This window comes from Mobula birostris, chromosome 21 (assembly GCF_030028105.1).
Source record: "Mobula birostris isolate sMobBir1 chromosome 21, sMobBir1.hap1, whole genome shotgun sequence".
NCBI classification, from domain to species: domain Eukaryota; kingdom Metazoa; phylum Chordata; class Chondrichthyes; order Myliobatiformes; family Myliobatidae; genus Mobula; species Mobula birostris.
The window spans coordinates 39,655,874-39,671,150 of NC_092390.1; the positions used below are offsets into that span (position 1 = coordinate 39,655,874).

A 15,277-nucleotide genomic window follows, 5' to 3' on the forward strand; every position below is an offset into this window, starting at 1 on the left:
AATAATAGGATCAAGCAGAAACAACAGTTTAATGAAAAGAAAACCATGCTTCGCTAATCTGCTAGAGTTCTTTAAGGATGTGACTAGTAGAGACCATTGGATGTAGTACATTCAGATCTTTGGAAGGCATTCGATAAGGTCCAACAATGGAAGTTGATCACTCTCAATCCTGAAGACTGCCTAGAGACAACAATCAAGTTTAATTCAGGTACTTGTCTTTCATGAAGAAAAAACAGGACTAGAATGAAACCATCTATTAGTGCTGACTCACAAGCTATATTTTATTGGATACACACAACAGCATGATAAGTGATCACCACTAAAATCAAAATGCAGAAAATGATCATATAGAATCTCACTTTCAAAATCCTATAAGTTTGCCCATACCCCATGTATTAGTTGAACTGAGCTTCCTGCTAAATAATTATGAAGATTTTGGAGAATCACCTCTCTCCACATCTATCATTCCCTTTGGATCCAAACACTGAACAGACCCTATCCCCCAAGATGATTCGAAACCATGTCTGATTATTTTCTCAACTCCGAAATGTTTTGCTTCCTCAAAGTTCACGCATGGTTTCAGTGAATTGTGTTTTGCCTTGTACTCTGCAACACCATTCTTATGTTACTGCTCATTTTTTCCTGAACTTCTGGCTGCTGAATCCTCAATTCTAAATCCTAAAATATGGCCACCTTTTGATTTTAGCCTGTAAGTAACTTAAATGCCAAATTTTGCAGTGTACCTTTCTGAGTTGGGTTGCAGGGTGGAGATACGCCTCTGCCAAAGGAGGTTTAAGATGCTACTTCCCTCTGCTAGCCTGAAGATCACCCCTGGGCAAGGTGTACCACCTTCTTAGCCCCTCAGTCAGGGTTATATAAAGCCATGGGAGGAGTTGGTGGATGGTCGCTGCACATAAGGCTGCTAAACAAGATAGGAGCCCATGGTATTATGGGAAAGATACTAGCATGGACAGAAGATTAGCTGGCTCATGGAAGGCATGGAATGGGAAAAAGGGGGCCTGTTTTGGTTAGTGTTCTGCAAGGGTTCGTACTTGGTTCACTATTCTCTATGGGATGTGTTAATGATCTGGATGACAGAATTGATGGCTTTGTAGCCAAGTTTGTGGATGGTACAAAGAAAAGTGGAGAGGAAAATAGTGTTGGGGAAGCAGGGAGTTTGCAGAAGGACTGGAACAGATTACGAGAATCGGTAAAGAAGTGGCAGACGGAGTACAGTGCAGGCTAGTGTATGGTTGTGCATTTTGGTAGAAGGAATAAACATAGAACATAGAACATAGAATAGTACAGCACAGTACAGGCCCTTCGGTCCACAATGTTGTGCCGACCCTCAAACCCTGCCTCCCATATAACCCCCCACCTTAAATTCCTCCATATACTTGTCTAGTTGTCTCTTAAACTTCACTAGCGTATCTGCCTCCACCACTGACTCAGGCAGTGCATTCCACGCACCAATCACTCTCTGAGTAAAAAACCTTCCTCTAATATCCCCCTTGAACTTCCCACCCCTTACCTTAAAGCCATGTCCTCTTGTATTGAGCAGTAGTGCCTTGGGGAAGAGGCGCTGGCTATCCACTCTATCTATTCCTCTTATTATCTTGTACACCTCTATCATGTCTCCTCTCATCCTCCTTCTCTCCAAAGAGTAAAGCCCTAGCTCCCTTAATCTCTGATCATAATGCATACTCTCTAAACCAGGCAGCATCCTGGTAAATCTCCTCTGTACCCTTTCCAATGCTTCCATATCCTTCCTATAGTGAGGCGACCAGAACTGGACACAGTACTCCAAGTGTGGCCTAACCAGAGTTTTATAGAGCTGCATCATTACATCGCGACTCTTAAACTCTATCCCTCGACTTATGAAAGCTAACACCCCATAAGCTTTCTTAACTACCCTATCCCCCTGTGAGGCAACTTTCAGGGATCTGTGGACATGAACCCCCAGATCACTCTACTCCTCCACACTACCAAGTATCCTGCCATTTACTTTGTACTCTGCCTTGGAGTTTGTCCTTCCAAAGTGTACCGCCTCACACTTCTCCGGGTTGAACTCCATCTGCCACTTCTCAGCCCACTTCTGCATCCTATCAATGTCTCTCTGAAATCTTTGACAATCCTCTACACTATCTACAACACCAAAAAACCTTTGTGTCGTCTGCAAACTTGCCAACCCACCCTTCTACCCCCACATCCAGGTTGTTAACAAAAATCACGAAAAGTAGAGGTCCCAGAACAGATCCTTGTGGGACACCACTAGTCACAATCCTCCAATCTGAACGTACTCCCTCCACCACGAGGCGTAGACTGTTTACTAAATGGGGAGCAAATTCAGAAATCGGAAATGCAAACTACGTTTAGAGTATTGTGATCAGCTTTGGGCTCCATACATAGGAAAGAATTTGCTGGCATAGAAGAGGGTCTGGAGGAGGTTCACGAGAATAATCCCTGGAATTTGATGCCTTTAGGCCTGAACTCACTAGATTTTAGAAGAATGGGTGGGGGGTTTCTTATTGAAAATTACTGAATATTGAAAAACCTAGATAAAGAACATGGAGATAATGTTTCCAATAGTGGGAGAATCTAGGACAGAAGGCATAGCCTCTGTGGAATTCGTTGCCACAGGCGGCTGTAGAGGCCAAGTTGTTGGGTAGATTTAAAGCTGAGGTTGACATGTGGTCGATTAGTAAGGGTGTCAAAGGTTACGGGGAGAAGGTAGGAGAATAAGACTGAGAAGGAAAATAAACCCCGCCATGATTGAACGGTGGAGCAGACTTGTTGGACTAATCCTGCTCCTCTGTCTTATGACCTTATGGTGTAGGCATACTTCAGCTTGTGATTGCAGAGCTCTGAATGAGTGCTTTTCTATCTTCAGTTGCATATATCTATGGTAGATTTGGCTGGGGGGTTGACCATCTTTCACATAGTCCAGGCAAGCCAACTGAGCCCCACAGATAGAGCTTTATGTCTCCTTAAAGTTCACATTGACAATTAAATGCATGCTGTGGAATAATATTAACACAAGAGATTTTCACAGGGAGTCCTCAGAACATGTGGACATTTGTAGATCTTGCTGGAACTAAACCAATCTCTACTGTCATGACGAACATCTGGACAATAATGATTATATTTGTCATAACCTAACTATAATTCAATTTATCAAGTACGGCAACAGCTTTTCACCCCTTTGTATATATTACTTCTTCCCTGTGATAGCTGCACACCTTATTGATTAACTATTTTACTTCTACCATTGACCTCACGTGATAGCTTTGGTGAATTAATCTGATTAACTTTCATCATCAAATTACTGGATTCTTAAACTCTATTTAACCTTCCTTTAATGAAACTAACTCTGCACAAAAATGAGATGTATTACACTGTTTGTGCAATGAAACAAATGTTGTTTTGAGTAACCATGGCTAGCGCTTATTCAATCGTGCCTAACAGCCTCAGAAACCAAGTGTGGATAATGGTATTTTAATACAGCAAGCGTACACCTGCAGTGTCTGGGAGTTTAAGGGGCTGTGGTGGGACAGCTGTTTCTGAGGTTTTTCCTGACAACCACTTTAATTTCAATAAGATGACTGTAAAATCCCTGGATTAAAGATCTCTGCGTCTTGAAAACAAAAGCACTTCTGATCCTTTGTCAAATTAAGGCAGGTATGCCTGAAACTCCATAGGAATTCTGCTCAGATTTTTTTTCATTCAGTCCGAATGTTCATTCTTGCATTGTGACAATTATATTCTTAAAGCTTAGGTTTAATTTTAATGAATTTTGAATAAATGAAGGTGAACTGCTCATTGCCCTGCTTGCTAATAACATAGGAGTATCGAGTGCATAGTGTTTGAATTGTCTGTCTCCATCGAGTGCTAGTACAAAGAAGCATCTTGTGCTTTATGAAAGCCGAGACCCAAAAAGCAGAAATATAATACAGGTTTGTATTGACATTTACTTCTTTTTCCTTGTACACCCTATTCCAGTTCTGAGCCCTGCACCCAACCTTGCTCCACCAGTTGTACGCAGTTTGGTTATTGTTTAGAGGCCAATTCACTGCTTCAGATGTCAGGACCAAGAGCAATAATGTCCTCTCATGTCCATAATAGTTAGAAGGGATTAGTGCCATCCCTATTCTAATAGCCTTGGGAACTCTTATATTGCCCCTTCCAGTGGCATTTCTAGGTGCTTTGACCTGAGTTTGGACAGCACATTTACTGTAGAAGCTCCGCTGCTATGTCATTCACTGCAGTATTTCTGAAATAACTTTCATTTTTTCTTCAGTTATTTCCCTTCTTACCAAAGCAGAAAGGTTCAAAGGACCAATGCTGGTTCCATTTTCTCACACTTTTGCTCTCAACATTCACAATGCGGATAGATTTGTCCTTGTGTGTGTTTACTGGTCAACCTGCAATGTGTAGCCATCACCATGTATTTACCATTCCACAGCCTTTCCAATATTCTGAAATGACTTCCTTATCCACTCTTCCATCCCCTTCAATTTTTACTTCCCTTACCGTTACATGCTCCCATGCAAACCCTACAGATGCAACACCTCCTCCTTTTTTCTCCTCCTGTCCTGTTGTCCAGTGACCCAAGCAGAAATTTATTTTTATGCTTCTTCCGATTTAGTGCACTGCACCTAGTATTCCCAATGTATTCTCATCTACATTGGAAGATTCAAACAAAAATTGGGTGACTGCTTTGTTCAGTCCTCAACAATGACCCTGCATTTTCATTGGCCCGTCATTTTAATTTTTTCCAATCTGTCCTTCCTCTGACCTCACTAACCATGGGCTGTGATATTCCACTGAAACTCAAATAAGTTCAAGAAACAAAAGATCGTTTTCCAGAAAGGCACAATACTGCTCTCAGGATAATTTTTAACTAATTAGTAATCAGCCATTCTAGTCTTGTTCCTCATTTTTCCATTTTTTAAAAATCTTTATCTCCACTTTCTAAGAACTCAGCAGGTTAAGCTGTATTTGTTGAGGCAAAAGGATGGTTGATGTTTCAGGTTGAGACCCTACATTGGATTGATGCTTGGTCTTGACAGGAAGCATAGCCATTTCTTTGCCTCCATGGATGTACTTGACATGCTGAGTTCTAATAGCTTTGGTTCAGATTCCCGCATCTATAATTTTCTGGGTCTGATAGTTATGGGGGAAGAGAGAAAACACAATGCGCCAATGACCTGTCTTGTGCTGTTTACTGCTCTAAGTCCTGTTTTCTTCTTCCCCAGACCGACAACCAAGAAATACCCAACTGAACAGTGATCATACCTACTTATCAATAGCAGTTAAACAGATGGGCTAATCTTCCAGCGATGAAAAAATGTTGAATCAACACTGTATAATTTCACCTGCTGTTTGAAATTTAGATTACTTTAGTCTCCACTTTCTACTATTGAATTCTAAAATATCATAATTGATTCTAACAGGTTGTATGGTTGTAACAGGTTATCCATTATTCAATGCATGGCTTCATGAAGGCCATCGACTAACTCAAACACTTAAAAAAAAAGTCAGAGAAACAATGCATACCTTACACCTTTCATCCTTTTTCAGACAGCTATTTGAACGCCTGCTGCTAAAATTCAGGAGCCTCTGGCTCTCTGTGCTAGTTGCCAGTCAAAATCCACTTGTGGAAAGCCAATAGACGGAAGTTGGAATAACTTTTAGCAAAGTATCTGACAGGGCATGCATTCAGTACTGTCACAGAGAGAAAACAAAAGCACTGGTATCAAATTCTTTAAGGTTTCTTCTGACATCAATTCAAAGCAGTACTCAACCAAGACTGGTGCTGTGACTGTGCCTGGAACTTCCTTGTTGATTATGTTAATGATTACAGGTGAAGTGAGATTTAGGCTGACAATTACGGGTGTGGCATTAAAAGAATATTTGAGGAAGTTTCATGGTGATTGTATCATGACATTTCCCCTATTGTTTTAAGTACTTTTAGAGTTTACGACATGAAAATTTAGCATGCTTGGGGACAGAATCTGGGTCCCTACACTCTTCGTCTGGGTCTGCTCGTTACCTTCTTAATCTGGATTTTTCCAGTAAATGACCTACAGTATTCACTTGCATTCTCATCTCTGATGCCTCCTAGTGGATATAGGGCCAAAGTGGGAGAAAACAGTTTTCATACTTTGGCCTGGACTAGAATTGCAGTCTACATGAGGGGGTTTGACCCAAAAAAAATCAATGGGTCATTTCCTTCTATAGATTCTACTTGACCCACCAAGTTCCTCCAGCATTTTGTTTTATGCATCAGATTCCAGCGTCTGTAGCCTTGAGTCTCTTGCTTACATTAGCCAAATATAGTACCATAACTAGAAAAAATGCAAAAATGCAAATGAAAAAATGCAAAATTTCCTGTTGATTCTGTTTCAAATCTGCTACACAGGTTCTACATCTTAGGACATCATTTTCTCTAACAGCATCTGTTGCAAAGCAAAGTTGTCCTGACAATGTTCTATGCCCTCACTATTAACAGAATCAGAAATGTGCAACCTTGGAAGCATGTGTAAATTTGTGTCTATTAGAACTTATCCCTTTCTATCCAGCTCTTTGGAGCCCAAACTCACACAGAATAATATGGAGTAGTGGCTGCCGAGTCCAGGCACTGGAAAAGTAAATTTGTAAACTGTTTTATTATTGTCACATGTGACTGGGGTACAAGTGAGCACTTGTCTTGTATTTGGCAATATAGATCAATTCATCACAACATCTCAATTGTAACAGAATACAGAATCAAGTGCTACAGTACAGAGAAAGTACAGTGCAGGTAGACAACCATGTTCAAGGTTATAATGGGTAGTTAGTGAGGTCAAGAGGCCATCTTATCATATTAGGGAATCAGTCAGTAAAAAAAACAGTTGTGACAGAAGCTGTCCTGGAGCCTGGGGGTATGTAACTTTCAGTCTCTGGCATAATTTTTCTGATGGGAGAAGGGAAGAGTGAGATTTCTCTTTATGCTGGCTGCTTTACTGTGGTATCTACATGGTTGGACCAGTGATGTTCACTCCTTGGTACCTCAAACTCTTAGCCTCTCAACTACAGTATCGTTGATGAGGACAGGAGCATGTGTAATGCCCCCATTTCCTGAAATCAATGACCAGCTCTTTTGCTTTTATGAACATTTGTAAAACCATGGCCTAAGTAGGGAGAGTCAATAAATGGGGTGCTTCCCTTTATTAAAGGGGGCATTGAGTTCAAAAGTCAGGAAGTTATGTTGCAGCTTTATAAAACTCTAGATAGACTGCATCTGGACTGTTATGTACAGTTCTGGTTGCTCCATTACAGGAAGGATGTGAAGGATTTGGAGAGGGTGCGGGAGAGGTTTACCAGGATGCTGCCTGGATTAGAGTGCATATGCTATAACGAGAGGACAAACAAACGTGGGTTGTTTTCTCTGGAGCGGTGGAGGCTAAGGGAAAATCTGATACAGGTTTATAAGATTGAGAAGCATAGAAAGAGAGTATCTTTTCCCAGGGTTGAAATATCTAATACCAGAGGGTATGCATATAAGGTGAGATGGGGTAACTTCAAAGGAGATATGAGGGGCAAGTTTTTTTCACCACAGAGTTCGGTGGGTGCCTAGAATGCACTGCCTGGGGTGTCGGTAGGGGCTAAAACAATAGGGACTTTTAGACAGGATCATGAATGGAAGGATAATGGAAGGATATGGAAATTGTGTAGGCAGAAGACATTAGTTTAATTGGCCATTTGATTATTAATTTAATTGGTTCAGCACTAAAGGGCATGTTCCCCTGCTGTACTGTTCTATGTTCTATGAATGGAAGAGATGCCAGTGAGGGCTGCATTGATAGTAATGGGAGATGCCCTGTTTTCCACACATCTACAACTACACACCTCAGAGCAAAACTCTCGTGGTCATATTTTGCTCTGAGCTTGCTATTCCTTATACACCATTCATTGCTGGTAAAGCCAAGGAAAAATTAGGCACACATAGACACCAGGAATAAGTAGCAGTCTCTGATATCATATAAAGCAAATTAGATCTTCACGGGACAGCTGAGAGGCGTTGATCTACTATCTCTAACGATGAAACATGTGACATCAAGAGACAAGGCTGACACTCTATCAAGGCCCTGCAAATTGGTAAAAGATGAACTCTGAGGCTCAATGGCACTATTGAAGCAAAACAAAATGTTCTGGCATATGTAAACCCACAGTGAACACATGTACTACAAAAGGTGAATTACTTAGCATAATTGTGAACAGCAAGTTTCCAAAGACTACAAAACTATCATGCAACTTCAAAACAACATTCTGAAGTTGGCATATTTAAGCACTTATTTACCTTCTAGGAATTTTGCCCTCCTTAATTCTCATTTGTTCCTTCCTCCATGATCAATGTACCTCCCCTTTTTAAATGCCAAACACACTGATTCAGGCCCTAAGTGGCTAAACCTGAAAAACAGGTCGTAGGTGTGCATTTGTCAGCAGCTTCCACTTATTCACTATGATAAAATTCACTGCAATAATAGATCTGCCTAACTACTCTTTGATCCTCCTTCATAGAAGAAACTGGCTACCTTGCCCAAATCCTGAAAGTTCCTGACTATATTTGTTAGCTTTGAGTCAGGTATGAACTCTTGATAAATATTTGGAGGTGACTGGTTTCCTAAATGAATATTTTATCCAGATCAGAATAATCTGTATAGTTTTATTGCATTTTCTTCAAAAGATGCCATTTGGCTTTATGATCTAAGGCATTAGTTTAAAATTTCATTCCTCTTCAGAGACTATTGTATCATCATTAAATTGTATGCCCGGGACTGTTATAATTATGGTTAAAATTCAGGAAAGAATAATAAATACTCAGGCTTGTTGTGGGTTAGAATAGAGTTGAGTCTGGCTTCAGTTACGTTTTAATTTTGTCTCTGTGCACAACGCTATTTGAAAGGCCTTTGGAAACTTCCCTTTCTCAGTATGCTATGACTCCACCACAGAAGTTAGTCTTCATTCTCTCATTAAGTGAGTGTTCTCCACCTATCAGTGAAGCTGTTCCACCCTGTGCCTTTAAGAAGTATCATCAATCTTCACAGGAAACAAGGTGCTCATTACTTGCCATAGATAATGCACAGTGCAGATAATGATATAGATTAAGATAGAGCAAAATTCCACTTACAGGTAGTCTATTACATTGAATCGGTTGTGGAGACTATCAGATGAATTCTGTAAAAGGAAAACAGCATTTATATGCAACATCTTGTGCATTAATGACATGTGATACAACATTATAACTTGCATTATCATCAAGACCAAATATAATTAAATAACAATGGCACATAATATAGAAGACTAAAAAGGTTTAATCATCAACATATCAGTCATATCTACCCACTTCTGGCACCATTGGTGAACTGTGTTCATTTACTAAATGCATTCATTCCTTTGAACTACTCTGATAACACCTCTCTAACCCATCAGCTCTAACACCAGGACGAGCTCAGTGGACTCATGGGAACATCACCACCTTCAATGTCCATACTGCTGGATAGTGCACAAAATTGTGGTCCAACTTCAGAGAGCAGCTGGTGTCTGTCAGTACAGGATATTCCAGGTGGAGTTGGAAAACTATTAAAGAAGAGATATCAGTAGCGATGTAGTTTTCAGACATTGACAGCTAACAGATCGATGACAGACCCTTTTCTCAACTTACGCTTCCTGTTTTTAAGGTACCTAGAAAGGAAACCAAATTCTGTGGACGTGTAATGCAGTGTTGAGGTTATGTCATAATTGAATACAGAAATAACCTTACCAACATATTACTATTTTCAATGCACTCAAACAGTTTGAACAGAAGGGCTTATTTTTGTCCTTCTTAAATTGATTGCCAGATAAAATCAGCAGCTCTGGCTCCCTTCTTATGTCTTTTCTTCTCCTCATCTGCCTGTCACCTCCCTCTCTTCCTTCCATTCATCCCATGGTCCACGCCCAGTAAATTTTTTCCCCTCTCCATTTTCTTCTTCAAATCCTCACTCTAGCCTCTTACCTCTTCACCACACCTGTTGCCTCAGCTCGTTGCACCTGAACCCGAGAGGGACCAATATCTTGTGGGCTGGTTTGTTAGAGCTGTTGGGAAGGTGGGGGGTGGGGGGGAGAGAACGTCGACTCAGACCAAAGGCCTGCGTCGGGCATTTTCATGCCCTACAAGGCGCAGATTGGAAGTCTGTGTGGGGCGCCACTCCTCACACAGACTAGAGCAATGTGTGGTTAAGTGCCTTGCTCAAGGACACAAACAAGCTGCCACAGCTGAGGCTTGAACTACTGACCTTCAAATCACTAGACGAACGCCTTAACCACTTGGCCACATGCCCAACACGTTGGGAAGTGTTTAAACTAATTTGGCAGGGGATGGGAACCAGAGTGAAGAGACTCAGAATAGGATGGATGGTAAAAATGTAAAGATAGCGTGCAGTCAGACTGTTATGAAGGGCAGGCAGATGATAGGACAAAATTGCAGCCCAGCAGAGTGAGTATCAGTGCATTAGGGATGCAGAATCAAAAAAGGTTGCAAATACAGTACTAAAGGTGTTATATCTCAATGCACAGAGTTTAAGAAATAAGGTGGATGATCTTCTAGCACTATTACAGATTGTCAGGTACGACACTGAATCATGTCTGAAGGATGGTTGTAGTTGGGAGCTGAATGTCCAAGGTTACACATTCCATCAGAGGGATAGGAAGGTAGGTAGAGGGGTTGGTGTGGCTCTGCTGGTAAAGCATAGCATCAAAGCATTAGAACGATGTGATATAAGATCAGAAGATGTTGAATCTTTGTGGGTTGAGTTAAGAAACTGCAACGGTAAATGGACACTGATGGCAGTTATATACTGGCTGGGATATGGACTGCTGAATACAATGGGAAATAGAAAAGGCATGTCAAAAGGACAATGTTATGATAGTCAAGGGGGATTTCAACATTCAGGTCAATTGGGAAAATCAGGTTGGTAATGGATCTCAAGAGAGTGAATTTGTTGAATACCTAGAAGATGGCTTTTTAGAGCAGCTCGTCACTGAGCCTACTAGGGGATCTGCTATACTAATGAACCCCAGGCCATTAGGGAGCTTAAGGTAAAGGATCCCTTTGGAGACAGTAATCACAATACGATCGAGTTCAACTCGAAATTTGATATAGAGAAGGTAAAGTCTTTCATACAGTACTTCAGTGGAGTGAAGGAAATTACAGTGGTATGAGAGAGGAGTTGGCCAAAGTAAATTAGTAGGAGATGCTGGCAGGGATGACAGCAGAATAGCAATGGCTTGAGTTTCTGGGAAAAATGAGGAAGGTTCAGGATAGATGTATTCCAAAAAAAAAAGAGAAACTTAAATGGCAAAATAGTACAACTGTGGCTAACAAGGGAAGTCAAAGCTAATGTTAGAGCAAAAGAGAGGGCATACAATAAAGCAAAAATTAGCAGGAAGATAAAGGATTGAGAAGCTTTTAAAAACCTACAAAGAAAACTAAAAGAATCATTAGGAGGGAAAAGATGAAATATGAAAGCAAACTAGCAAACATTATCAAGTTAGAGAGAAAAAAGCTTTTTCAAGTACCTAAAAAATAAAAGAGGTAAAAGTGGATATAGGACCGCTAGAAAATGAGGCTGAAGGAATAATAATGGGGAACAATGAGATGGCAGATGAAATAATTGAGCATTTTGCATCAGTCTTCACTGTGGAAGACACCAGCAGTGTGCCAGATATTGAAGGGTGTGAGGGAAGAGAAGTGAGTGCAGTTACTATTACAAGGGAGAAGGTGCTCAAAAAGACCTAGGGGTACATACGTCAACAGGACCAGCTGAATTGCACCCTGGGGTTCTAAAAGAGGTAGTGGTAAAGGTTGTGGAGGCATTAGTAATGATCTTTCAAGAATCATTTGGACTCTGGCATGGTTTTGAAGGACTGGAAAAATTGCAAATGTCACTTCACTCTTTAAGAAAGGAGGGAGGCAGCAGAAGGGAATTATAGACCAGTTAGCCTGACCTCAGTGGTTGGGAAGATGTTGGAGTCAATTGTTAAGAATGAGATTATGGAGTACTTGGTGACACAGAACAAGATAGGACAAAGTCAGCATGGATTCCTTCAGGGAAAATCTTGCCGGTGAACCTGCTGGAATTCTTTGAGGAGATCACAAGTAGGAGAGATAAAGGGGATACAGTGGATGTTGTATGTTTGGATTTTTAGAAGGTCTTTGACAAGGTACCACACATGAGGCTGCCTACTAAGTTAAGAGCCCATCGTATTACAAGAAAGCTACTAACATGATTAGAGCATTAGCTGATTGGTAGGAGGCACCATTGGTGAACTGTGTTTCATTTACTAAATGCATTCATTCCTTTGAACTACTCTGATAACACCTCTCTAATCCATCAGCTCTAACACCAGGACGAGCTCAGTGTACTCATGGGAACATCACCGCCTTCAATGTCCATACTGCTGGATAGTGCACAAAATTGTGGTCCAGCTTCAGAGAGCAGCTGGTGACTGTCAGTACAGGATTTTCCAGGTGGAGTTGGAAAACTATTTAAGAAGAGATATCAGTAGTGTTGTAGTTTTCAGACATTGACATCTAACCGATCGATGACAGGCCCTTTTCTCAACTTACGTTTCCTGTTTTTAAGGTACCTAGAAAGGAAACCAAATTCTGTGGACGTGTAATGCAGTGTGAGGTTATGTCATAATTGAATACAGAAATAAACTTACCAACATATTACTATTTTCAATGCACTCAAATGGTTTGAACAGAAGGGCTTATTTTTGTCCTTCTTAAATTGATTGCCAGATAAAATCAGCAGCTCTGGCTCCCTTCTTATGTCTTTTCTCCTCCTCATCTGCCTGTCACCTCTCTCTCTTCCTTCCAGTTGTCCCATGGTCCACGCCTAGTAAATTTTTTCCCCTCTCCATTTTCTTCTTCAAATCCTCACTTTAGCCTCTTACCTGTTCACCACACCTGTTGGTGTTCCGCAGGGGTCAGTGATGGGACCACTTCTATTTAAGCTGTATATCAATGATTTAGATGATGGAATAGATGACTTTGTTGCTGGGTTTGTAGATGATATGAAAATTGACAGGGGGCAGGTTGTGTTGAGGAAACAGGAAGCTTGCAGAAGGACTTAGGCTGCTTAGGAGAAAATGGGCAAGAAAGTAGCAAATGAAACACAGTGATGGAAAATGCATGGTCATGCACTTTGGTAGTAGAAATGAATGTGCAGACTATTTTCTAAACGGGAAAAAAATCCAAAAATCTGAGATGCAAAGGGACTTGGGAGTCCTTGCGCAGAACACCCTAAAGGTTAACTTGCAGGTGAGTCGGTGGTGAGGAAGGCAAATGCCATGTTTGCATTTCATTTCAAGAGGTCTAGAATATAAGAGCAGGGATGTGCTGCTGAAGCTTTATAAGGCACTCGTTAGGCCTGACCTTGAGTATTGTGAATGGTTTTGGGCTCCTCAACTAACAAAAGATGTGCTGGCATTGGAGAGGGGTCAGAGGAGGTTCACAATGATGATTCTGGGAATGAAAGGGTTATCATATGAGGAACTTTTGATGGATCTGGGTCTGTATTCGCTGGAATTTAGAAGAATGAGGGGGGATCTCATTGAAATCTTTTGATTGTTGAAAGGCCTAGACAAAGTAGATTCGAAAAGGATGTTTCCCACGGTGGAGGAGTCTAGGACAAGAGGGCATTGCTGCAGGATAAAGGGGCATCCATTTAAAACAGAGATGCAGAGAAATTTCCCTTGCCAGAGGGTGGTGAGTTTGTGAAACTTGTTACCACCGGCAGCTGTGGAGGACAGGTCATGGGTGTACTTAAGGTGGAGCTTGTTAGGTTCTTGATTGGACATGGCTTCAAAGGTTATGGGGGTAAGGCCGGGGAGTGGGCTGAGGAGGGGAAAAAGATTCAGCCATGATTGAGTGGTGGAGCAGACTCAATGGACCAAATGGCCTAATTTTGCTCCTACATCTTATTGTATCCCTCCTCCTTCCCATGGTCCACTCTCCTATCAGATTCCTTCCTTTTCAGCCCTTTTCCAGCAATCACCTCCCAGCTTCTTACTTCTTCCCTGCTCCCCCACCCATCTGGCTTCACCTATCACCTTCCAGCTTGTACTCCTTCCCCTCCCACCCCCTTTTCGTTCTGGCTTCTTTCCCCTTCCTTTCAAGTCTTGATGAAGGGTCTTAGCCCAAAATATCAACTGTTCATTCATTTCCATAGATGCTGCATGACCTGCTAAGTTCCTCCAGCATTTTGTGTGTGTGTTGCTCTGGATTTTCAGCATTTGCAGAATCTCATGTTTATGCACAGCAGATCCAAATGTGCAACAAGTAAATCCAAGGCCAGGATAGCAATTTAAAGAATAAATAATTTACTTCCAATGGAATATTGAACTGGGTGGAATTTAGTAATTCTGCTGCTTGCAATAAGCACATTTCGCAAATCTGTTGTGTTCTTTTAACAGACTAAATTTAGCAAGGTGATGATCAAATAAGATAGACATCTAAATGAAAATTAGGAGTACATTTTTATTATAAAGACTGAGACTAAAATAAGACACAGAACTAAATAAACATTTTTATTTTTTGCTGATTGAAGCACCAATTATCTGCACTGGGGGCATTTTGGAAAACTGAAACTTGGCTTTCAAAATTCCTTGACCCTTTAAGTTCTGAGAAGTGCAATGAGATTTAACTTTATTCGCCCTATCACTGAACTGGTCCCACAACCTCCGGACTCACTTCAAAGACTCTTCATTCCCTGTTCTTGATATTTGTTTATTTTTTCTCTTTTATATTTTCACAGTTTGCTGTCTTTTACACACTGGTTGTCCACCCTTTTGGCGGCCGTCTTTCATCGACTCTATTATAATTATTGGGGTATTGAGTATGCCCGCAAAAAAACAAATCTCAGGGTTGCATATGGTGACGTACATGTACCTTGATAAGAAATTTACATTAAAATTTAAGGCACCAATGTTAAACCAATGACTGAAAAGTCTTGAATGACTGATTTCTTCCTGAGTTAAAGTTAGTTTGCTGCACAGAGGTTAAAAAAATCAATTTAAAAAAAGTAGCTTTGTGGCTAAAATTCTGATTGACAGGATTCTGACTGATCCTACTTTGCAATAGAAAAATCCAGGGCCAGGACAGTAATTTATAAAACAATTAAGTTACTTTTAATGGAAATCTTGAACTGAGTAGAATTTAGCAGTTTTAGTTCATGCAAAGGATTCA

The 15,277-nt window shown here is 40.9% G+C and overlaps 1 protein-coding gene across 6 annotated transcripts in view; it reads right to left on the minus strand.

Moving 5' to 3' along the window:
- The window catches only part of blnk (B cell linker), a 199,045-nt gene that overhangs the window by 133,575 nt on the left and 50,193 nt on the right, over positions 1 to 15,277 (minus strand). For 2 of the 6 annotated variants that reach the window (XM_072239366.1, XM_072239364.1), the window contains exons 2-3: positions 9,173 to 9,219; positions 5,557 to 5,724 (exon numbers count right to left, since the gene is read on the minus strand). In XM_072239366.1, the coding sequence (XP_072095467.1) occupies positions 5,557 to 5,570 (14 nt within the window). In that variant the 5' untranslated portion in view covers positions 5,571 to 5,724; positions 9,173 to 9,219. Of the gene's footprint in view, positions 1 to 5,556; positions 5,725 to 9,172; positions 9,220 to 9,388; positions 9,416 to 9,520; positions 9,673 to 15,277 lie in introns of those variants that run through there. The other 4 variants (XM_072239360.1, XM_072239358.1, XM_072239361.1 and 1 more) reach the window with 3 other exon arrangements.